Source organism: Kwoniella dejecticola, chromosome 9 (assembly GCF_000512565.2).
Source record: "Kwoniella dejecticola CBS 10117 chromosome 9, complete sequence".
Classification (NCBI taxonomy): Eukaryota; Fungi; Basidiomycota; class Tremellomycetes; order Tremellales; family Cryptococcaceae; genus Kwoniella; species Kwoniella dejecticola.
The window spans coordinates 207,659-231,657 of NC_089309.1; the positions used below are offsets into that span (position 1 = coordinate 207,659).

General features: G+C 48.7%; 7 protein-coding genes across 7 annotated transcripts; 5 read left to right on the forward strand and 2 right to left on the reverse strand.

Annotated features, from left to right (window-relative positions):
• Positions 1-493: 493 nt before the first annotated feature.
• On the forward strand, positions 494-1,259 carry I303_107031 (uncharacterized protein; the record flags this gene model as incomplete). Its single annotated transcript, XM_018409714.1, has 2 exons — positions 494-702; positions 812-1,259. 2 exons carry the CDS (start codon positions 494-496, stop codon positions 1,257-1,259), a joined length of 657 nt encoding a protein of 218 aa, XP_018260717.1.
• Positions 1,260-1,453: 194 nt separating this feature from the next.
• Positions 1,454-2,774, reverse strand: I303_107032 (uncharacterized protein; the record flags this gene model as incomplete). Its single annotated transcript, XM_018409715.1, has 6 exons — positions 1,454-1,831; positions 1,897-1,920; positions 2,003-2,149; positions 2,249-2,407; positions 2,556-2,672; positions 2,748-2,774. The coding sequence occupies 6 exons, from the start codon at positions 2,772-2,774 to the stop codon at positions 1,454-1,456; spliced, it is 852 nt and encodes a 283-aa protein (XP_018260718.1).
• Positions 2,775-3,134: 360 nt separating this feature from the next.
• Positions 3,135-3,768, forward strand: I303_107033 (uncharacterized protein; the record flags this gene model as incomplete). Its single annotated transcript, XM_018409716.1, has 4 exons — positions 3,135-3,173; positions 3,240-3,297; positions 3,404-3,486; positions 3,625-3,768. 4 exons carry the CDS (start codon positions 3,135-3,137, stop codon positions 3,766-3,768), a joined length of 324 nt encoding a protein of 107 aa, XP_018260719.1.
• Positions 3,769-4,379: 611 nt separating this feature from the next.
• Positions 4,380-10,289, reverse strand: I303_107034 (uncharacterized protein; the record flags this gene model as incomplete). Its single annotated transcript, XM_018409717.1, has 12 exons — positions 4,380-4,900; positions 4,959-5,042; positions 5,110-5,329; positions 5,406-5,833; positions 5,918-6,314; positions 6,374-6,547; positions 6,712-7,275; positions 7,347-7,490; positions 7,565-8,792; positions 8,853-9,015; positions 9,091-9,748; positions 9,849-10,289. The coding sequence occupies 12 exons, from the start codon at positions 10,287-10,289 to the stop codon at positions 4,380-4,382; spliced, it is 5,022 nt and encodes a 1,673-aa protein (XP_018260720.1).
• Positions 10,290-11,504: 1,215 nt separating this feature from the next.
• I303_107035 (uncharacterized protein) lies at positions 11,505-16,134 on the forward strand (the record flags this gene model as incomplete). The annotated part of the gene is made up of 5 exons (XM_018409718.2): positions 11,505-14,775; positions 14,948-15,305; positions 15,458-15,652; positions 15,815-15,949; positions 16,056-16,134. 5 exons carry the CDS (start codon positions 11,505-11,507, stop codon positions 16,132-16,134), a joined length of 4,038 nt encoding a protein of 1,345 aa, XP_018260721.2.
• A 481-nt stretch (positions 16,135-16,615) lies between these two features.
• Positions 16,616-18,301, forward strand: I303_107036 (uncharacterized protein; the record flags this gene model as incomplete). Its single annotated transcript, XM_018409719.1, has 9 exons — positions 16,616-16,659; positions 16,797-16,878; positions 16,990-16,997; positions 17,080-17,160; positions 17,250-17,412; positions 17,562-17,739; positions 17,823-17,859; positions 17,966-18,079; positions 18,166-18,301. The coding sequence occupies 9 exons, from the start codon at positions 16,616-16,618 to the stop codon at positions 18,299-18,301; spliced, it is 843 nt and encodes a 280-aa protein (XP_018260722.1).
• Positions 18,302-18,776: 475 nt separating this feature from the next.
• I303_107037 (uncharacterized protein) lies at positions 18,777-23,873 on the forward strand (the record flags this gene model as incomplete). Its single annotated transcript, XM_065969495.1, has 35 exons — positions 18,777-19,020; positions 19,145-19,234; positions 19,303-19,362; positions 19,425-19,475; positions 19,533-19,582; positions 19,635-19,724; positions 19,788-19,842; positions 19,900-20,150; positions 20,211-20,291; positions 20,353-20,374; positions 20,446-20,540; positions 20,593-20,680; positions 20,754-20,805; positions 20,855-20,890; positions 20,954-21,123; positions 21,195-21,256; positions 21,305-21,371; positions 21,427-21,490; positions 21,545-21,666; positions 21,725-21,806; positions 21,862-21,984; positions 22,060-22,104; positions 22,165-22,205; positions 22,263-22,337; positions 22,395-22,471; positions 22,530-22,626; positions 22,690-22,727; positions 22,793-22,960; positions 23,016-23,081; positions 23,144-23,171; positions 23,228-23,424; positions 23,472-23,539; positions 23,600-23,690; positions 23,765-23,781; positions 23,837-23,873. The coding sequence occupies 35 exons, from the start codon at positions 18,777-18,779 to the stop codon at positions 23,871-23,873; spliced, it is 3,000 nt and encodes a 999-aa protein (XP_065825567.1).
• Positions 23,874-23,999: the final 126 nt, after the last annotated feature.

Below are 23,999 nucleotides of genomic sequence, written 5' to 3' on the forward strand. Positions count from 1 at the left end.
CCGTGTTGACCGGGAAGGACTTTGACGTCTTAGCCAGGGAACGAATCTTGAAGCCCCTGAAAATGGATTGAACAGGATTTGATCCCCATGAAAATGGGGATATCGGAATAGGCCATCGGACCCAATGGAACGATGATGGCAAGGTGGACATGCAAGAGATCGAGGTGCCAGTGACTCGTTGTCAAGGTATGAGGTCGTACGGCGGTCTGATCACTACCGGCGAAGATGTGGTAAATTTCTTTCTCTGAATATCAATCTGCTCATCGTCCCTTCGCCTGACTTCCTGCAGATCACCTCATGTCCTTGGTGTGCGCCGAACTGACAGATGAAACGGCAATATACATGACAGTTGAGATGGATGAAATGTTTATCCACCTCCAGAATATACGAAGAAGCGTCAAAACCCATTGTGAAAGAGGGATCCCATTCCCATTCGTACCCATACGAGAAGGCGACGTATGGATTGTGTACTGCGCAAACGACTTACAAAGGCATGCGGATCGTCGAACATATAGGCAATCATCCGGGATATCGAAGTTTGGTATGTCATTTACCTGAACGCGGAGTATGGTTTGGAATGATGGCGAATGGGTCGGAGGACGAAGACTCCAAAGCACCTGGATTCAGAGACTGGTTGAGGATCACTCTATTGCATTTCTTCGGCTTCGGAGGGCACGATGTGGGTCATGACCTGATCACTGAGTAAGTTGACCTTCCTACGCTGACTGGATGCTTGTGTTCGCCTTCGCACACTGCGGGCATTGCCAAATCAGGATTAGACTCTTCGTTGAAATTTCTCACATCGCGGCAGGTTGCTAGCAGCTGAGAAGAAGGTGATCGATCGCAATCTACCTCTTCTCCAGCCGACTGAGGGGTCCACGACACCTGCCACGACTGTAGAAGGCACTTTCGTCTGCGAGGGGCTGATGACCCTTCATTGCGGCTTGAACAATATGGTCGAGCGTCTGGAGGGATTGGTGACGCTACCGTGGGGATCAGCGTACTATGGCTCGAGAAGACCGCTCTTCGCTTCGACCTCAGTGGAGCATGCAGAAGGCAATGGCGCGAGGCGATATGAGGGATGCTGGGAATTGACCTTATACAGATCGGGAGAAATAATTCGTGGCAGTCCGTTCGTTGCTTATCTTGAGGAAGTCGATGGTGTGCACGGTGCTCAGCTGCGGATCCTGGAAAGGGTATGTTTGGATAGCGAGGAGGAGGTATTTGGCGATGAGTTGGTGTTTCACAAGCTCCAGTGAAAGTGGGACGCGGAATCCAAGCGGCAAATGCAGTGATGGGATCCGATGGTTTGATGCGATATCCGTTGAGTTTGGTATACTCGGAGACTATACTGCAAGCCTACATGATACTGTGCAACAACGTACAGCGTACTATACAACCGCAAAACATCGCTCATCACCCTTCAAAATACCTCAATGCTAGACTGGTTCAATTACATCTTCTCCGCTCCGCCTCCGCCCCCGCCCCCTCGACCGAACGCCCCGCCAATAGCTCTCCCACCCCACCCGACTCCCGCTCCAGCTTTCGCCCCGACCGCCCTTAAGCCGTCTTTCGCCTGCTCCAGATAACCGCCCCCACCCATCCCAATTGCAATTGCAGGTGATGTCCCGCGTCTCGTGCTTCCCACGATGGCATTTTCACTCGATCTTTCGCTCGTCATATTCGGCGTGGCCAGGTCTTTGGCAAGCGCCAGTGCTGTGGCTGGCGTCGTATGTGTCAGCGGCCCAGGTGGTGGGGAGGTGAGTCTAGCTGGATAGGTGGGTGGAGAAGGGGCGAATAGCTCAGTGGGCGATGGAGGTGCTATGAGTATCTTTTTGCCCAGAATCATCAGCTTTAGCGATACTGAACGCGAGATTGGGTGCGGCTCAGACTCACTTGGTGTGATACATTGCTATTTTCCTATTTAGCAAGCAAGCTCTGAATGATCAGTATCGGAATGCTGGAGGGAATGTCACGATGTGTGGCATGGAGTAGAGCTCACAGAATTGCCTACGAGCGGCGGTACATTGCCTTTCTTATGCACGCAGAACGTCGTCACTTGCAGCAAAGCCCGCTGCAATACTTGGGGTACTATGCTCTTCGCATCCCATCGAAGGGTGATCAAATGTTCTTCCCACGGTATCAGCTCCTACACCGAGACCAATTACGAAGTAGATCAACGAAATCGAATCAGCATCTGCATCCACTTCCCAACATGAGTGCTCGACGGCCTGAACTCAACGCTCACCTCGGTGATGGCGAACCACCCTTTCTTCGGCTTCTTCTGCAGAAAGACCACTGCCATTTCGCCCGTAACATTCTTCGGGTCTTCTAGGTATTCTCCCACGAATTCCTCTATCTTGGCGTTGATTTCCGTTGCGAGGGATGAACTCGAGGATGACATTGCCTAGATCATCAGACTGAATGAGCATGGCTACCCATACTGAAGGGTATGCTTGAGAATGTTACGCTGGGTTCCTGCGGGTAGCTGACCGAGAAGCGGCCTGGTTTGATGAAGGCACGGATTGGGGTATATGAGTGAAATTGATACTGACTATATGAGAATCGAGCAATTCGAAATCATCCGGCTCGATAGCATCTGTATTTCGTTGGAAGAAAATAGCGTATAACAGTGCTCGTAAGGCCGGCCGTATTTGCGATTGGTGTACGGTCTGACCTCAATTCAAGACACCGGGGTAAGAGACCATAGATCTTTTATGCATGAGGGAAAAGAAAAGTTTACGCACCAGCTCGATATGATTGACGGTGTCCATCTCGTGCCCTTGCGTCGCCCGTCGTCTGTGGACCGCCCGTGCCCCGTTGCTAGTCTCCCACGTGATCTCAGGAGCTGATCGTGCGAGATGAGTTTGCAGATCGTAGTGCTGTGCTTATGAGCCGAAGATTTTCGTTCGTGACTAGTTTCTGAATCGTTTCAGTAGATGAGGTGACTGAGAGTGAAGATTGCCTTTATTGTTGTTGCTTATTGGATTCAAGACTTGTCATCTGATCGACCTCCACATCGCCGTCTCGATGATTTATTTTATCCATCTTGTTCACAGTCTCACACTCAACTACATAGCATAAATTCATCAAGGAACCGCATAGGATATATAGCAAGATCGCAAGCGAAGAAGATGCTAGCGACGATGCGGAAAGGCCCTTCATTGCAGCATGTGAGTGAGGACCGCTGGAGTTCAATACCAATGCCGAGCTGATTGGACTTGTGGTCTGGCCGACAGTTCATCGTCCGAGCAGAGCTTATACAAGCTTACAGATCAGCAGTGAGAGCGACGAGGCGTGAGTGAAATGGCCATGGCCTGCAATTGATCATACTATATGATCCTTATTTCATTCGGGTCGCGTGAGGGAGAATTAGGCTCATGGGACAAGCTTGACCCCGTAGCGCTGCCCGATCCTTCCACACGTCGAGAGACATTAGATTTCTTACGAGCAGATATAGAGAGACTGAAAGGCGAATACGACCTGGTGAGTCCACTATAAAATCTATCATGGCCTTTGTTTTTGGCTCGTCATCGTCATAATGATCACGGACGTAGTGATGATGCGAAGTCTATGCCTTGGAGGACGATAAGCTGATATCCAAACTTTGGGCTGTTGGGTTAGAACAAGCTCAAATCGAATTTATCGCATTTCAACCGCACGTTGAAACAGATGTTACCTTCCATAGGCCTGAATGGACTGAGCGAGGGAGAGAGGACGTCGAGGTTGATAGGTCAAAAACGATCGGCGAAGGATCTGTTGCCATAGCGGAACAGCGCGACAACGCGGTAGTGCCGTAGCGCATTGTGCAGCAGTAAAATGACGAAGTGACGAAGAAGGAAATCGACGTGATCCAGCTCAGCTCGCCCGACCGACCAACCCGATCTTTCAGTGGATGATCAATCAAATCATAAAATGAATCAGACGACTTGAGATGACGATGAATATCGAGACTCTGGCTCGATCGCAGTATCGGCAACATACAGCCAATTGGTAGGAAGGACCAGCCATGATCCCGTGCAACTTGGCGCATCGTTTTGATGGTCCAACATCAAAGTCTGATGAATTGCTGTAATCCAGTACTGAGCAGATAGATATCATAGAAAGGCATATATTAACCAAAATGCATTTTTGATTACGCGTACGCGATGCTGAAGATTGCCGCGTTGTCGTATCGTGTATCATGCGTCATGCATTGTGCATCATAGACATCGTCTCTGCCCTATCATCCACATGCTATACTCGTACCATACTCGTACAATGCAATATTGATCTGATGGGGACGTATGTGGACAAGGCAGGCTACAAGGTTTAATCTGGGGCAAAATACAACAATATTCTTCAAAGATGATTGATGACATGACATGGGTCTAGCCGGACTACTGATGTCTCATACTATGTCCACTTCCCATGACTACTTGTTGACCAGCAGCCCTGTGCTGTTGTTGTTGAGGTGGAGGGAATTTCAAGAATTGGACATGTGAATCGTCCGAGGTGAAGATCACTTGTTGTCGCGCAAATCTGGAGACCATCATACCCTGCTGTTGCAGTGGAGGTGGGGGCATATTCCCGTATGAATGTCCAGGACCAGGTGGTGGTCGAGGTCTGAATCCTGCTTGTCCAGGAACTGCTTGCGATGGGAAATATCCTTGTTGTTGTTGATGTAAAGACTGGGTTGATTGAGGAGGGGGCCTACCGTATGGACCATTGTTCTGAGGAGGATACATCAATCCACGATTGGCTTGTATGGGGACAGGCGCATTGACTCTTGAAGGAGGAGTATCGGCGAAAAGACATTGGATGTTGGACCCGGGGATGATCTGGACCAAGTGGCCAGTCTCGACGTGGTGCACTTCGATGAATGTCGGTTCGAAGGCAATCACATATGGGTATTGAAGGGCTAGGCATAGAAGTTGACATTAGCTTGCTTTCGAGGACATGCGCGTAAAGAAGCTCACCGAAAGCAGTGGGTAAGCCTTCCCATACAATAGCCCATTTAGGTCTTGATCTCCAACCGTTCTTGTTCACGTAAAAGGCGAATTCTGCGACACTACTGCGTCAGCGCCTCTCGTCATACGGTAGAGGGCTCAGTGGAGTCTATTCACTCACCATCATAGCACAGCAGGAAGTCTTCTTCTATCCTGTAGATAGCGATGGGCCTGACATTGTCCCGCTTGAGCACAAAGTCCAAGCTTGCATCCGAGGGGTCCAGAAGACCTTGCATGTCCAGAGTCTCAAGATCGACAATCTCAAATCCCTTCGTACATCCCACACAGAGTTTCGTCTTGAGGAAATGAACGCTTGACGATTCAGTCGGGATGTAGAATTCCTATGACACGTATGACGCAATTTAGTTCAGATATGCGACTATGATATTAACATTGTATGAGCGGAATTAGACCCACCTTGAAAAGCTTCAATACATCATCACGTCCATTCAATCGCTTCATAAATCCTCCAGGAGCTTTCTTGCCCCTCATACTCTGATCTATAGGCTCCATCACCTTGATTGTCGAGCTGAGCGTAGACGACTTCACGATAGCGATCAAGGTTTTTCCGAGACAGACACCGGATTTGATGAAGCTCGTATGACTTGAGATCCTCTTCCCTCGTTTCAAAGCCGCATTGGCATCGTTCGGATCCAGGCAATCCAATGGGAAGGTCGTGACGCATCGCTCGTGAAGCACGATAAGGAGTTGGAATTCTTCAATCACATCTACTTGAGTCACGTCGAGGAGGTTGATCACTTTTATCGGTTCGCGCAATTTGTCGTCTCGCAGATTCGAGAAGTACACTCCCTCGTCTGTGCCGTATATCATCCTGTGTCCCATGTCTGCGAGTCACAGCGGAAGAAATGTGAGCTCGGGTTGCCTCTTTACATTTTGGAAGACTGCAAATTTGCAAGTGTGATACTTACCATAAGGACTGACACAATTGACTTTCCTGAGACCACCCCCGGTGAATGAACTTCCACCTTCAGTGATAGTCTCGCTGACAAAAACGCAACTTCGATCTCTGAGAATGGTCTGTTGCTTGTCAATAGATTCGAGCCATTTCTTCCGAGACATATACGTGTCCACCCAGAGCTGCATCGAGTATCCCTTCTTCCCCAAGTGAATGACGGTAAGGGAGAAACCATGTTTCGATTCTGGTTTGGGGGGATGGGCCAGGGCGTTTGTCTTGGCATTCCCGGAGATACTGGAGGTATTCGATTGTCGAGGCATCAGCTTGTTAGCTGCTCGAGAAGCGGAGAGCTTGGATGAGTTGTACGAGTCGTCGGGTGTGACGAGAACTAGCAGCTCGAGTGGGATTGGCTGTTGATCGGATGTGCATCAGCTATGCATATGCCAGGGGAACATACGATCAGACTCACCCTTCGATACACCTTGTACTGCTCAGACTTCTGTACCCATTTAGGTTTCACAAGTAAGAAGGCGTGGTCGAACAGGAATCCAAGTAAATCCGCAATATCTTCTCTGTTTCCCCCACGCCTCTTGAGCGGGCCTTTGTGAACGAGTTCACGGGATTTATCTCGTAGTCGGAGGTCCTAGGTGCGACAAAAACAATTAGCTTGCCGTTCCACAGCCTGCTTGATCGCACACAATGCGATATCCTTCCACCAGTTTCTAGGCATTGTTCCATGCAAATTTTCCAGTCTCCACAATCTGGCCTTCACTCCCAAATTTCGTATCGCTAGCCAGATGTACTCACGATCTGTTCCCCTGGCCTAAACACCAGACTCTGTTCAATCTGCGCCAACTCAAAGATGTTTTCCGACTTCCCACTCTCTATATTGACTTTGGTCAAGTACCCTTTAACCAACTTGATCACCTCCGGCAAAATCTTCTTATCCGGATGATCCTCCGGCGTGTATTTCAGGACAGCTTCTAGCAAGAGCGGGTATCGGCCTAATCTTGTAGTCGGTTTTGTGAGGTATCCATTGAGCTCTAATTTACGGGATTCCGGTTTCCGTTCGGTCTCATCGACGAATTTCTGGAAATTCGGGTTGGCTGTTTTCTCCTTCTCGAATTCGTATTTTCCGAAAAGCTGGTGCGAACCGTATACCACGAATGGCTCAAAGAGCGGGACTCTCTCCAAAAACAGATCTCCGATTCCGGATACTACGGGTTCTTTCTTCTGCCGTTTGGTGAGTTTCTCAGCTAAGACTTGGTTCACTCCGAGAACATCGTGTACATTCCAGAATACTTGTCGGACGAAATCGTCTCGCCGTTTCGGGTCGATGACGTCTGATGTGCGGAGTGGTTTGACCCATGACTACATACGCGAGGAGCAATTATCAGCGATTAAAAGGATTGAAGATGAGTTGCAACCATGTTTTGGCTTACATCACGCAAGTATTCCAGATCTCTTACGAAATCCCGCTCGGTGTAGATGACCTCATTGATAGCTTCCTGCCTTTTCTTTTCGGTATCATCTACACTATCTAAGATCTCTTGCGACACAGAGTGGATCCACAGCGTACCCGTTTCCTGTGGCCGCGAATAAAGAGCAATCAGCACGGTGTCAGGCAGAAATAGATCGGGAGAATGTTGAGTTGACCAACCTTGACATCCACAATACTCTCCTGACTCAACTTTCTAGACAAACCGCCTTGCGGCTTCATATTCAACCTCTTCATCTGTTCCAGCCGTCTCGGACAATTTATACTATAACACAACCTCTCTCTCGAACACGTTGGGGAATAACAATCCGTCAACAACGTGAACACTCCAACGGGCAAATCATCTTCACTCTCGTCTTCCCCTTGGATCTTCTCGCTGTTACCCAACCCCGGCAGACTATCCCATTGATGCGATTTCGTCATGGATTTCGGTGATGCTAAGGTTGTCGTGGAAGTAGCCGGCGTCGAATGAGCATTGATCGAAGAGGGAGGAAGATGACCACTATCAGAGGTATTGTTCATTGAACCCGAATCCGAATTGCCTTGTCCGCCTATAGGTGGTCGTGTCATTCCCATACCCGAGCTTCGAGGGTTCGTACTGCCAACAGAGGAGGTTCTACCGAGACCAGCATGTTCAGATAACGGACTGTCCTGTGCTGCGCTTCCCATGAAAGGGACAGCGGTGAGCCGCTCTTTGAATTGATATATCTCGTGTGGGTTATCTCTGAGCCGGTGATCGTACGTCACATCATGGAAGAATTTCTGGTTATCTAATGCTCGTCCCAATAGCAAAGCTAAATTCCGATCCGGTGTCTTGATGATATCTGCTATTATGCCCACTGCCGTCCTCCCATCGAAAGAATCTTTATACGTTATCCCGTCTTTGACCAACTCGCTCAGTACCAGTAACTTCTTGAACGCGTCTGCGACTTGTGATAGCATAGCTGGATATATCGGTGGTAAAGATTGGAGGATTGCTGCCCTTGCCGTAGACGTACTGCGAGTCAACGTCCCTGACAGGGACCTTTGTGAAGATAGGGGAGTAGGGAAAGAGAAGGAGGAAGGAGGAGCATTGGCGGGATTCGATTTCCGTTGAGCACCGTGACCGATCGATTCTGATCTCATGGATTTTACTACATCTTTCCGTGTTGTCGACGAGCCCGAAAAGGAGGTTGCGCGAGCGTCGAAAGCCGTAGCAGAAGGGGCTGCTCCAGGGGGCAAAGGTGAATCTGATGCTGGTAGAGGAAGTGATACGGTTGAATCCATCGATTTTCGTCCTGACAGTCTCCTTTGGGCGTGAGCCGCGAATCCGGAATCTGAACCTGTGGGAGTTGTCGGTGAGCTAAACGATTCGTGGCCGACTGATGGAGGCTCGATCTGCGATAACGGCCTGTGCAACCTTGGATCAGCAATGATACGGCTGTAGACTTCACTCGATGTCTAGACTCACGTCATATGTGCCCTACCAGCGGTGGTCGTATACACGCTACTAGTAATGGATGAGTCCGAAGCCATCCGCTTGTGCATCGAGGCACCAGAGTTGCTAGAGAATGACCCATGCCGTTGTTCAGCTTTGGGCGGTATGGGTGGAGCATGCGGATCTGATTGACGAGCTGACACAATGATTCCGCAAAGGGCTCAATCAGCTTTCAGCTATAAGTGTGCAATGTGATGGAAAGCTGACTCACGGAAATAATCCTGATTCGAATGACTGCCTGCGCTACTTGACAATCCGAAATCATCCAGCAGTCCCTTCTGAGGTGAAGTCTCGAAAGCCAATTTACCCAACGCTTGACCTATGAAATCCGAGCCAGTTGCCCCAGAGGTATGACTTTCAGTCTCGTCGATGCCTCCGTAAGCTGACTTCGGCAACGGCGGTGGAGGAGGCGATTGTTGGGATAATGGTTTATGGAACGATGTTGTGGAAGTTGACGTGGGCAGTCGGGAAGAGGTATGACTAGACGAAGCGAAAGAAGCTGGTGAGTCGGATTTAGGATTGGGTAGGGGTGGTGCGGGTGAAGCGCCCCTGTGAGGAAAGACACCCGAAGCTGGTGATGCTAAATTCGCATTTCCGTTACTATAGTTCTGTGATGCAGAGGCCTGATATGCTTGAGCGGGAGTCAGGCCTTGTTGTCGCAGTGGGCCTGGACCAGATCCTGACGGTATCCTACCGCTGTGAGCAGGAGCAGGAGTAGGGAAGATGGGATTTGGATTGGAAGGCAGTCGATTGGTGCGAGGCGGTGGGGGTGAGACGGTATCTGGATTAGGTGAGTAGTACAATGCAGATGACGTGGTGGAGTATGTTGATGGTGCCATAGAAGCTCTGCGATCAGGTAGATCTCCAGCCTGAGGAAGCAAAGGTCGTCGTCAATCATGCACGTTTCATCGAAAAGGAGACTTGTGTTGACGGATCAGAAGCGAAGAAAGTGCAACAGACAATACTTACTGGAACACCATAAGCACTAGAAGCATAGCCTTGGCTTACTTTCCTCCCATACGTCCCATTACCAGGCCCATTCGAAGCGTCATACTGCCCACTGTACCCTCCTCCATTCGGATTCGCGGCCGGCTGATATGTATGGTGAGGCGGGAACTGTTGTCTTGGTGGAGGAGGATGCGAAGTGTAGGACGTACCAGGCGGGTAAGAAGGTTGAGCTGGATTCAGGTAGCCTGATGGAGGTGCTTGTGGGGCGTACGAAGGATGAAGATGAGAAGGTCCGGCAGCACTGGGCGCTGTATTGTGGGAAGGGCCTTGACCTAGATGATGCCCGCCTGCAGGTCTACCGAATATATTCTCGAACACCTCATTCCGCTGATTTGCACTTGGGGGCGCTCTCCCACTTTGTTGCGGTCCAGCAGGTCTCGACCTTGGCCCAGAAGGCGGCATTGTCTATCCGAGTAGAGATGAGCTACACTCTGGAAATTCACACTGGACGTCGCTTGGTCCCCACGAGATGTCAAAGCACAGTCGAAGGGAAGGAGGGGAAAATGAAGTGGTTTGTACTGTCGTGATTTTATCGTGATGTCTTTTCGTGAGTTTGCGTGTGCATATGTGTGCTGCTTGCGTATATGGCGTCTCTTGTGGTGTCAGTGTTCCTATGATAAACTTTGCTGTGTGCGACTATAAGAATGATATATGATGAGTCTGCGTCGTTGTCGTCAAGTAATAAAGGATGATGGTATGTGTATGGTTGTATGGTTTGGTTGTATTGGGCTTCAGGGTAAACAACATGGTACCAGTACAGATCATCAACCAGGCGTTTTGTGGCGTTTTATTCCATGCGACCATTCCAGCAATCTTGGTATCTTACATCTGTGCTCATGCATCACTCGAACAATCTATTCATGGAGATTCCTGGATGATCGCCAATGACTTTGAGATGAATGAACAGTCAATTTAGCAGCAGATTACTTCCACGAGTAGGCAGTTCCAAACAAGAACATGTGAAAAGCTTATCATCTATAAATGCAGTTTGACTTTTACTTTTATTTTGGTATGCATCTTCGGCCATCGGCGCCACGCGACGCGTCGCAATTCGGTGCCAGCGATCTCTACAGCCTTGAATATGCGGATGACAAGGCCACATCATACAACTAGCCGTCAGTGTATACGAAGAGCAACATGCAAGAGATGCAGATGCTTGTCACTAGAAGACCAAGAGTCATGAGCATGCTTCGCAGTAACGTATCAACGCATCTCACCAATCGGTAGAAGGGAAACGGAATACCATTATATGGGCGATTTATTTAGGCTTTGACACGTGGCTAAAGATGTTGCAAGTCCGAGATTGAGAATGAGCAGAGAAGAGAACATAGGATAGACACACATTTGCCATTATCCTATCAACGATGACCACAACACCAAATATATCATCAGAGAAAGCATAGCATAGCACTACAAAGCATAGCATGAGCACCTTGTCATGGTCAGTTCATTTTCTGCGTCCCCGATATCCTTCTTTCTAGCTGATTATAATAGAAACATCTATCCAGAATATACCAGCATAACCGAAATCGAATTTGATCTTCCGACTCGGGCATTCGTCAAAGACCTCAATCAGATATAATCACATTGTACCCACGCAGAACACCGAGTCCTAAAATGTCAGACAGATACTCAATATCTCGTGCACTATCACCACCTATGCCCTCATACGAACCCCTTTCAGCGTCCTCCTCGAGCTCAACGCAAACACAGAGGCAAAACCACATGCCCGTAAAGCGGGAATCATGGCGACCCGGCCAACCTTCCACCTCGGCCTCTGCTGGCCCCTCCTCAGCAGTAACAAATACAAGCTCAAACTCCGCTACGCCCACCAACGCTTGGACAGACCCCACAGCTGGACCATCGGAATCGCACTTGCACTCGCATTCGCATAATCCCCCAAGTACCGGTAACGGCAGAGACGGATCCCGGTCTCCTTCGATACGGAGTAGAAGAGATGGATCCCCAGCTAGCTCGAGAGGGTACGACCGAGATAGAGATAGAGATAGAGATCGGGGGAGGGGTGAGGAAGTGGGTATGGATGATGGGGATTCCAGGCGGGATTTCGATAGGAGACGGGATAGGGATTTCGATAGAGGCAAGAGAAGGAACTTTGTCACCGGACGGAATGGTGGGATTGCCCATGAACAATCGCAAGGACAGGGTCAAGAAAGGTCTTGGGCAGCTTGGAATCAGAAGGTGCAAAGTACGTCTCGGCCAGACGACAGGGATGATAGAGGCTGGGATAGGCGGAGAGATTTCGATCGTAATAGAAACAATCGAGATGTCAGGGATAGGGATAGGGACAGGGGAAAGGATGACGATCGGAACCATAGACGGCTAGGCAATAGTGACAATAATGACGACCAGGGTATTAATGGTGATAGATCTTGGGCAGCCTGGAAAGCTAAAGTGCATAAAAAAGACCGAGGCTCTACTCAGAACGATAGAAGTGATGTCAATTTGGAGAATGCCAAGAAAGAGGGATTTTGGACTGGCGCATCTAGGAATCGCAATAATTTTGATCGGAATGAAAGAGGAAATGGACCTAGGAGAAATGCCCAAAGGGATAGTCCTGATTATGGGCCTGCTTCGAGCGATCGAGGCAGGAGAGCGAGTCCGGATTACGGGGACCAGCCCCGAAGAGATCGGACAGCTAGAAGAGATAGTCCCGATTATGGAGAACGAACAGCCAGAGGAGCTAGGGACAGTCCTGATTATGGAGTCGGAGGCAGGGATTCAGGCCGTTCTCGTCCGACCTCGCCTCAAGCGAACGAACGCAAACGCGCTCCTTCTTCACCACGACAAAATGATCCGAAACGCCAGCGAGACCTATCACCTGATTCTCATCGAGACCGAGACTCACCTTCGCCTTCGCCCGTCAATCGATGGGCTAGACCGGACCATCGATCTCCCGAACCCTCATCTTCCTCTACAGCTGCACCTGCATCTGCGAGTCGCGTGCAGCGTGATGACCGCGAACGAAGTCCACCCCCTCCACCTAGGGTCAGACCCGCCTCTCCGCCTTCCGGTAGAAGAGCGCCTCTAGCTCCTCAGGGAGAAACATTCATTACGGGTGGCAACACCAGACCATGGGGGAGAAGGAGCGATCAGCCCCCTCAACGGAATTTTGAAAGGGAGGACGGTTCTCAGCGACCTTACGATGGATCCCGACCTCCTGGCTTCCAGGATCCTCCTCATAAAGAACGAAACCGATACGAAGATCGATCAATCCACCCTCAGCGTGACTATCAGCATGCTCCTCCCCAATCGTCATATGCAGCCAAACTTCCGCCGCCAAATAACGAAGCATTACCTTACGCCTCACCACCCGCCCCATCCGTCTCTTCCATGTCACAGCCTTCCCCCGCTCTTGACGCCAACCCCTTCGACCCTTACTCACAACGAAACGATTCCGGAGCATATCCGCCCCAGCCTGCTGGAACAATTAGCACGGATAGCCTTGTCCCGCCAATTCAGGCTCAACCTGAGGCCTTAGCAACGGGATCCATCAAGATCTCATTCAATGCAAGTCCGAAGAAAGGCTGGAAATCTATATCGCCCTCTAAAACAATTCAGAACCTATTTGAAGGGCCTGGATCGCCACCCCAAAATGGCTCCCAGCCTCCATCTCAAGCCCATCAGTACTCGCCGACCAAATCAACCGTATCTCTAGATCGTCGATCATCCACTGACACAAGCGCACAACAACCTCAGACCGTTGCGCCTTACATTCAAGCTGCTTTTACTTCTTGGTACGATCAGAATATGCAACCTCCGATCGAAAATTTCTTGGTGCACTACTTCGGAAGGGAACCCTCAGCCTTCGAATTAGGCCAAGTAGAAATACTGCTGCGACGTAAGCAGGGAGTTGCACCTACTCATGCGGATTCACGAGATATCGATAATCGCCCTAGAAGAGACGAGGATCGGTTCGAAAGCAGGGAAAGACAAGATCTGGAAGATAGAGATCGCAACTTCAGGTATGACCGCCATATAGAGAGGAATTTCGAGCGCGATAGGGACCGGAATGGTAATGGCAGGTTTGGAAGGAACGATGAAATGCATTCTGGACCTGGGATTGGGAACGGCAATGGAGGAAGATTCGATTCTGAGATACGCCATTTCAGAGACCGAGACAGACGATTTAGCAACAGCAATAGCAACAGCAATAATATCCCTAGTAATGGCCCTGGTGGTGTGAACGATATCCCTGTCATCCAAAGTAGATGGACACCACAGAAAAGTACGACTTCCAACGAGCATCAGGCTCAAACGCACGGGCCACCTGCCGTCGGTCGGATCCCCTTTGATGTACACGGTCACGCTACGCCCTATCCGACAGCGCAGAATGGATCTTCCTCTCATCAATCTCGATTTCCTCCTGAAGCTTCAGGATTACCTGGATCGATGCAGTCAGCGCAGAGTGTTCAACTTCCTACGTCCGACCAATTGAAGTTGATTCAAACTCAACTCGCACAATCCCAAACTCAACCTCAATCTCAACCGCAGACGCAGACGCAGATTAACCATTCACACGTTCAACAGATACCTACACCTGCTTCTCAGCCTGATCAACCTCCTGCTGAGTCCATCACCGCTACCGGTAGTACTACCGCTTCCACTGCCGCTCCCACCTCAACCTCGACGTTCCAGCCGACGACGTCCGGTGAGATGTATACGTTGCTCTCGCACGTTGGGGAAGGAACGTATGGTAAAGTCTATAAAGCCCTGAACACGGATACAGGTAATTTAGTCGCCTTGAAGAAAATCAGGTTGGAAGGTGAAAAAGATGGGTTTCCGGTCACTGCCATGCGAGAGATCAAGCTCCTTCAGGATCTCAAACATGTGAATGTGGTTAGGTTGTTGGAGATCATGGTTTCGAAAGGTGAGTTGTTGTCTCCATCCGTCATCAGTCAAGTACATACCATACAAGGCGAAGGAAGCGTGTGTGCGCGTGGAGTATCGGAGCAATTTGGAAGAAGGAGTCGTTTGAGACTGACATGATAGCTGATTTGACTATAACCGTTGATCACCCCCACCTGTCACTTGCAACGCAGGAAACGTCCATATGGTATTCGAATATATGGAACACGATCTCACCGGCCTCTTGTCTCATCCAACTTTGAAATTCTCGCCGGGTAATATCAAGTCACTATCGTATCAGATGTTAGATGGTCTATCATACTTGCATAGGAAGAACATCTTACATCGAGATTTGAAAGGATCGAATATTTTACTCAACTCGAAAGGGGAGTTGAAATTGGCGGATTTCGGATTAGCCAGATTATATTCGGCCAAAGCGAATCACCGGAAAGACGATTATACGAATCGGGTGATCACGCTCTGGTACAGGTCGCCGGAGCTGTTGATGGGGGAGACTAGATATAAGAGCGAGGTTGATATGTGGTCTGCTGGGTGAGTCCGGTTGCACCGCACAACCCAATTGCTCCCCTCCTTCTTCTTGAGTGGATTAAGAAGATTCAGAGTTGCCGTTCAGAATTCGAAGGTCGGCAGGGTTGAACGAGTTTGCGCTAATTTGTGTTGAACTGCTTGTTGAAATAATGTAGCTGCATCATATTGGAAATATTCTTGACCAAACCGATATTCCAAGGAACAGACGAGATTAACCAACTGGAAGTGATATACAATATCATGGGAACCCCGAAAGAATCCGAATGGCCAGGTGTAAAGGATTTACCGTGGTACGAATTAGTTAAGCCGAAAGAAACTATCGAATCGAAGTTCATTGCATCCTTCGAGAAGTGAGTATGGCTCACCATTACCTTTCTTGACTTCCTTCGATGTCCTCGACGGCAACTCCCCTACTTTTTCCTTGTCTCCTCGTCACCTCCTCGTCTCGCTCGTGATCATGACATGTACTATCATCTGATGGTTGACGCTAACTAATGTGATTGTGGTATTAGGTGGCTCTCACCAGCTGCGCTTGAATTGGTACAAGGTTTACTACGTTTCGACCCTTCACAAAGACTCTCGGCTGTACAAGCTATGAAAGCTGATTATTTCGTTCTGGAACAACCGCCTATGGAGATGCCTGCCCAGTGAGTAATACACCCCTCGTGGCTGAAGAACCGACCAGCCCAACGATGGCTATGATGGTCACAGACACGCTGATTGACTGATGAGATACTTCTTTGACTGTTGCAGACTCGATAACATGGGAGAACATCATGAGATGAGTGCCAAGCAGGATAGACAGAGGCGAAGGCAGATGGAGGGGAGATGATGGTCCGGATTGTGAATTTTTTGTTGGTTTGTCTGTCCAATCTCGAAGAGAGGGAGATGTAGGGCGGAGATCGGAAATGAGTTAGAAGTAATACAATATGTCATGGCATGTTGATCAGCCTTTATACTATCTGTCGTATTTACTTACACACATCATGTCATTTTCTTGTTCATCATGTCGCGCTATGCCATGTCAAACTCGATTGACAGGTCCTATCAGAATGAGATCCGACAGTACATGTACATCCCATTGGTCCTTCTGGCGGTGCAAGTTGCTCGCTCGTACGCAAGATCCTATAATGTGATTGCGTCATGATTTCCAACCTCCACCGTACATGTCCAGACGATACTCCACTCTACGCTGAGGATAAATGCATGATAAAGAACCCCTTCTTGGTCTTAATGTGAATTGATACCGCACGTATCAGCCAGATCAACTAAATCGAGGGACTCACTGGATGATAGGTCGATCGCTTGCCAAGATGACGGGAATGACCATGCCTAAGATCATGTACGGTACGGCGTGGTGAGTGATTTTGCGATCTTCGCAGTGAGCAGTGATTGGATTGTACAGGACTCTGCGTTTCGTCTTGTGCTGTCAATGTAAAGGTTGAGACTGATACTGATACTATCACAATGATGTTTTTCATGTACAATGTACAGGAAGAAAGAAAGGACGACCGATCTGGTGGTGCAAGCTGTGAAAGCTGGATTTAGGGGGATAGATACGGCTTGTCAGCCCAAAGTGAGCCTCTTTCTCATTCAATAACCTTCTTGCATCGATGACGAGATGGGCGATGGGGTACTAGTCTTTTGCGGTTGGGATGCAGGCTGACAAGCTCGGTACATTTTGCAGCACTATAGGTGAGCTATAGATTGACGACTCTCAAGTGTGTGCGAGGATGCGTTGTTGTTATTGGGGGCTAAGGCTATGAGCGATATGTAGGGAAGATCTCGTTGGACAAGCTTTGAAGACTCTATTCGCTGAAGGAGTAGTTGCGCGAGAAGATCTCTTCATACAAACTAAGTGAGCTAAGCGACTCATGGAGATCTCGCGATTGAGTATTTATCATCAGGTGTAAACTTCAGCTGAGATGAGTGTCGATCATGTGAAAGGTTCACCTCGATCGATGGACAAGATCAAACCCAGCCATTACCTTATGATCCGAAATTATCGATTCCTGAACAAGTCAAGCAGAGTTTCCAGACTTCGCTGAAGAACTTGGGCTTGGAGTATATCGATTCGGTAGTGCTTCATTCTCCTTTAAAGACGAAAGAGGTGAGTGACATATACAGATTCACCTTCTCGTAACATGTAACATTGGGTGAACAACTGGGAAAGAAAAGAAGTGAAGTGAAAGAAAAGCAGAGCAAGACAAGGTAGTTTAGAGTTACAGGCTGAAATTTGAACCTGTCTTTATAATCTAGCAAACCCTCTCAGCGTATCAGACTCTGGAGTCCTTTGTGGACGCAGGCAAAGTCCGTCATTTGGGAGTATCCAATATATATGACCCGAATTTGTTGTCGTGGTTGATTGAAAGGGGTAGGGTGAAGGTGGGCGTGGTTCAGAATAGGTGGTATGAAGGCAATGGATGGGATTGGGCGGGTGAGTGGAAGGTCATGACTATCTCATGATTCTCAATCAAAGGTTTTCTTGAAGTTTGGAAGCTGAGTGATGGTTATCGACAGTCTGGGAGATCTGCCAGAAGAACAATATCAGGTATCAGTAAGTATCACGGTTGATCGGTCAATAGCGCTGGAATCAGGAAGGGGAAACACCAAACAGATGAGGAGCAAAGCAAAACATACTGATCTCTTATGACTGTCTTCAGATCGTTCTGGACGTTGACTGGCTCCCCAATACTGTTACAACACCCTCGCTTGATCAATCTGGCTTCGAAATACGGGTTGACTCCTGAACAAACAACTTACAAATTGTGTCAATTGTGAGTTCGCCATGATCCCATGACATTACTCAGGGAATGTACTTCTTTGCTGATGAACAATGTGATCTCTCTGATACCGACTTCAGATGGAATATCACCCCTCTTTGCGGATCAACCACTTTATCGCATATCAACGAAGCGTTGGCTGTTGAGAGTGCCACAGGATTGCAAGAGGACACGCCTGAAGTCAAGCAACTGTGGGAAGCTATGCATGCTGATTAGTCGACTTGGAAGTGTACTCTACGAATTGTGTGTTATATCAGCGTCGGGAAGATGCATCATCCTTCATCTTGGCGGCACGTGCTCCTTTGGTACTGATACTCATGCTAATGATTGATGGACGCACGGACTGATGGATCGAGAATGATCCGCATTGATTTTGGAAGACCTTTCTAATCCGGTCGTGTACACGTCAGCTTTTTGATGGTTACAAACATCACCATTTGATCGCCGGATTGTCTGAATTGACCGTGACTGCAATGGAACATAGGTCATTGTTCTGGACGTCTTTCTTCCTTTCCCTACTATCTTCCTCTCATCCACTGTCAAACCAGCAGAACGCTTCCCCCTTCCTCAGCAATACTGTGTGCGGTTGTACACATATGGAACACTCTCCGACGGTCCGGATAATTGGACAAGATGACTGACCATAGGAAGAATCTTCATGGTATGTGTGCATTTCCAGCTATTCTGACAGATGGGATACCATGAGCTGACAAATGTGAACTGTACATTATGGGTTTTAGAAGCATTATTGAGCCTCAGTCCAGCCTTAGACCAACTATGCCAATCGTCAGAGATCGCTCAATCCGATCATACCCCGCTGCTAACCCTGCTTAAAGATGTCCGAAGCAAGGTCAGGGAGTACAAGGTGAAAAATAAGAAGAAGAAGGAAGATAAAGAGAATGAAACGGCTATGAAACAGAATATGGATGAGATTGGTACGTCGAATCAATAGCCTGACTAACGGAATACCAAACGACAAGTGTCGATCGAGACATGACCTGTGGAAAAGCAATACTCGAGCTGACGTCAGCTCATCATTTTGCCCACAATCTCGAGCAGGTGTCAAAATGTGGAATATCGCCACTCAATTGAAAGCGAATATCGAACCGCACTCAGGAGTAGGAAACGAAACGCAATTGATAGCTTCTCGTGCGGTGGCCTGTTCCGACTTACTCGGGCAGTGATACTGGCTTGAGCTGATTTGACATGATGTATAGTCTATCACACGTCGTTCCGCTTACTCGAAGCTTCATCGGAAGCGAAGCCCAGACCGACGTGTGAGGTGTCCCGCCACCGTTCATCCGAAGTATGAGCTTACGTGCACTGCTTGTGCCCGTAGTGGTCATGCGACTTCTTCAATCGGTGTCATGCGCGATCACCTCCCTGGCCAGTACGTCTGTCATTCTCAGGTATTTTTGCCACAATTCGCTGACTCTTGCTTGTACAGTGACAGGAGAATTGACCACTGCTGAAGAGCTTACTCGAGCTGGGGCCGAGGTAAGCGATCTCAACTGCAGATTGTTCCATCAGGCTGACGTTGGTCTTGTAGCTTCAGCAATCCCTCACTGTGTCAGAAGGTGCATCAGTGAAGGAGAAGAATGACGTCCTCATAAAGTTTCAATTAGCCAGAGTCGATCTGGTTAGCTGTGATCAGCTTCAAATTACTAATCTCGATACTTCAGCTAATCCAGGGACCCTCTAGGAGATAGCGCGGAGAAATGACAATCTCGCTCTGAGCCTAATGATGAGAGCGGCAGGTTGGTAGTCGACCCAGATAGCCAGTCGATCGATTAGTAAGCTAATCGCCAGTCTAGATGACGCCTCGGATATCTACCAAGTGAATTTCATTCACACTATCACGCTGCTGCCACTGACCAAGCAACAGTATCAAGCCATACTCAGCAAGTACTGGTCAATTGCTCGGCAAATTACCCGAGCCCGATCGGAAGATAAAGCTGTCGTGTCCTTCACGACGGCACCCATTGAATGGCTCCAAGAAGCCTTGTCACTCAACAAGAAGATGAGAGATTTGAGATCTGATTTTCCAGTTTTGCGTAGAGTACAGGTCTGTCTTTCGACTTCGCCGCAAGTAATTTCTCCGCTGATCAACTTGTGGACCTCACAGGGGGCAGCGTTGCAGAATATAGGTGATGTAAAGACGACGAAAGCATTGAGGTTTGATCTTCCAGATGTGGATAGAGTACAGGTCTGTCTGTCTACTTCGCAGCCCATAAATCTCTCCGCTAATCGACTGGTGGATATCACAGGTGGTAATATTGCAGAATATAGGTGATTTTCCGGAGAGCTTCCTTCTCTTCTCTAGTCGGGGCAGGCAGTACAGCTGACGTTGAACGTTTCAGCGCGAGAACACATCAACAACGCTTCTGACGACCCGCAGTCCATTGAAAAGGCTAAAAGCACCTTGAACAAGCTCATCAAGCTGATTGGCACAGAGGTGATCCACTTTTGGGCTCGATGTATCAAAATCTGATAGTGAACTCCGCTAGGACCAGGCCCTTTCCTTCGAAAATTATCTCCTGCTCGTGCACCTATGGTCCCGGGATAAGAAGCAGGATCAAGATTCTGTTGGTCAATGTGCGTTGGACGTCCTTCCGCATCGCCACACGACATAGCAGGCATTCCTGGCATACTGATGCGCCGCTGGTAGCATTCGATCGCCTCATCAATGTCATGATATGGAAAGACGACAACGTGTACAGGTGGGTGGTATGTCCCTGAATAGCACTGAATGATTTACCTTGGGATCAGTGTGATCGCTCAGGTCCAGGCTTTATCCTCCAATTTGTAAGCAGTGAGATCATTCGGTCACAATATGCGCAATGTTGAGCTGATTGTGTCTCTTCACAGTCCTGCAATCCAGCTCAGCGTACTGCAATCTTTACTGAAGAGAGCTTTTATTGCGGACGATGGTCGTCGATATATTGGCACGGTCGTTTACGAAGGCATACTCACAGCACATCAACAGTTCTCAACATCTCCCAACGATGTTCATAGTGTGGTAGTAGCAATGCTAGAAGGTGAGCATACGAATAGGTCATTGAGCAATGGACCCATTGGGGTCAACGCTCATTGTGCGAAATCCGGGCAGCGATCGACAAGAGCGGTGCACAAAAAGATATCGATGCCACGCGGGCTACAGCCATACAGATGGTGGGCGTCCGTTTTCTCAAGACACACCGCTGATAATAACTCGGTCAGGTGCTCATGCGTCTTGCAGACGGGCTGTACAAGAACGGGGACAAGAATGAAGAAGCTGCACAATGGTGTGAGTCACTGAGGTTAATGTCAACGTCAGACGTGCTCAGTATCATGTGATCTAGACTTGCTCGCCGGTCATCCGGCATTGGCTTCAGCAGGCTCCGAGCGGACTTCCCTATGTCGCCGGTGAGTCAATTTCTTTCCAGGCAGTTTCTTGTGAGATTGACTTTTGAGCTTTAGAAAGGGAGCATTGTGTTTCATCAAATCAGACAGTTGGCTCTTTGCCCGCGGTATCATCAAAGAGTGCTCTTCAGGCGAAGCTGCAACTCAATATCTGACTTTCCTCATCGCCACGAAGTACTGTGATCACGTGAGATCTCAGACTCAGCCGTTGATGAAGACTGAGAATCTCGTCATCAGGCGATGAAGAGATGGCACAACAAGCTATAAGCAAGATGGTGGAGTGCCCTGATCTCGAGTCCGGACAAATTGCATCCCTCGCGTGGGTCTCATCATCAGCAAAAAGCAATTTGTCACTCAGAAGTTGAAAATGTCAGGTCGATGACGGAAAAGGAAGAGGAATCCCCAATAAGATTGGCGGGTCTCCGTGCCTTGCTTGCTTCGCTGAACATGCCCCGTCTGAGGGATGAGCTGAAAATTCAAAGCATGACCGTCATCAGGTTAGACCTCAGTCCTCATCTGTGGTTCGCATCTAGGCGATATGCTGATACATCTGTTATTGTTCGCCCATTTAGATGTCTGATCCAAATCTCGTTGAAGCAGGATATTGCCAAGGAAGGGTAAACATGAATTTCATTCCGTCAAGATCCGCACTGACAGGATATCTGCGATCTGCCCAGGAGCCTCATTGCCAACGAGATTTTGGGATATGCAGAATCTGGTAAACCTCTCATTTGGACTGTCTGATTTTCCGTGCGAACCCTAATCCACAATATAGCCATTAGACTCCTTACTGAGGATGTGGCGAAGTATGCTGCGCAGAAGGCAGCAATCGCCTGGTTGTATAAAACAGGTCTGTTCTCATTACTCACCATGAACATCACTATCAGGTGCTGACACGGGGACAAAGTCTACAATTTCGCAATTGAAGGTTCCGACAGTGTTGCACCTTCAATCCTTGCAGACCTATTCAGTATCGCCGCTCAGGTACGTCTGTGCCCCAACAAGGCCAGAGTCACTGACAGTCTGCTGATCATGACCTCAGTTGATCTTCTTTTATGGACAACTGCAAGGAGACACGATCGATTCTAAAATGGAGGATACTCGCATCTGCGCGATGTTTGCCTGCCTTTCTGGCAAACGTAGGTATTGATCTGACTAACTCATCTTCCAACGATACTCACTTACTGTGATATACGTTACAGTCCTTCATTATCGTGGTCTTCCGGATGGCGATGAGAAGGTGAGTGGTCAATTCGACCTCTCATCCTTGCGCGCTCAAAGTAACGGTTCTGGTTTGACGTATAGACTATGCTACAAGGTCAACTCCTTCAGTATCTACCATCAGTCCAAGGTGGACTTCCGTCATTATCATCAAGTCACAAGACGGATCAGCTCAACGATCTAGTAACAGTCTACCAGATGGAAATCGCATGCGATATGTCAGATTGGGAGCAGGTGGCCAATATTGCCTCGGTATGTACAAAGATTGAGATGTCTCCGGATGGCTGATACGAGCTCTATTCGACAGGCGGCGTGTGATCCCAAACATGTGGCGACAATAAGCAGGAAGCTCGAGCTAATGGCTAACCTTGTGGTATGTTTTCCGTCTGTGATACCAAAGGCTGCAGAGCTGATCGCTGTAAACCTCGTGCACAGCTAGACTATCCTAATTGTCCTACTTCCGGTAAATCACTCGGAATGTTGCTTAGCTCTCGACTGACTGGTCTGCTTCCGATACAGTGTCGTCACAGATTCTGGAAGCGATAATCGTCTCTTGTGACGTCGCGATCGCTGAAGAAGTCGCACGATTCGCGAGATGGGTCAGAGGTATCACAGTCTTACTCTTGCATGCCGATGGAGCGCATCAGGATGTACGGCGATCGCAATGGTATGTGTCCAGGGCGTTGGAGATCATTAGAACGTCCGCTGGTGCTAGTGTAAGTTCATTTTCTGGGAGCAGTGAAGTAAGCTTATGATTGGCTAGGGATATCCGCATGACGAGATACAATGGCTCTCTTCGACTTCCTGGAACCAGGGCTTACAACAGTACCAGTAGGGCGGCGTCATCAAATTCCTGCAGGCAGACTTATATGAAGCTGACCGATAACACAGCTCGTCTAGGCAGCAGGATGCACTGTGGTGGTGCGGTATTAGTATCGAGATAGGTGAATGTTTGCCTAAGGGCATGATTCCTCTCACTCAGGTAAGCATCATCCAACTTGCGTATATTGTGCTCAAGTGGACAGGTGATAGCTGACGCTTAAGTTCCTTGATTAGCTTCGGCGACAATACAAGTGGGTCAAGTGGCTGAAGTCGATAAATGACCGCTCAGCTAATCTTTGCAAATAGAGTGATGCTCAGGCAGCAAAAGGAGGCGTCCGTTTAATTCAGTAGCGCTATTCCACTTCGTCGAAGAAGCAAAGCCAGGGAATGTCGTAACGAGTACGGTTTGTATTGACCAGTCAAAGATTTGCGGCGATCATCAACTTGTGTATCTGAATCCATGTCGTCG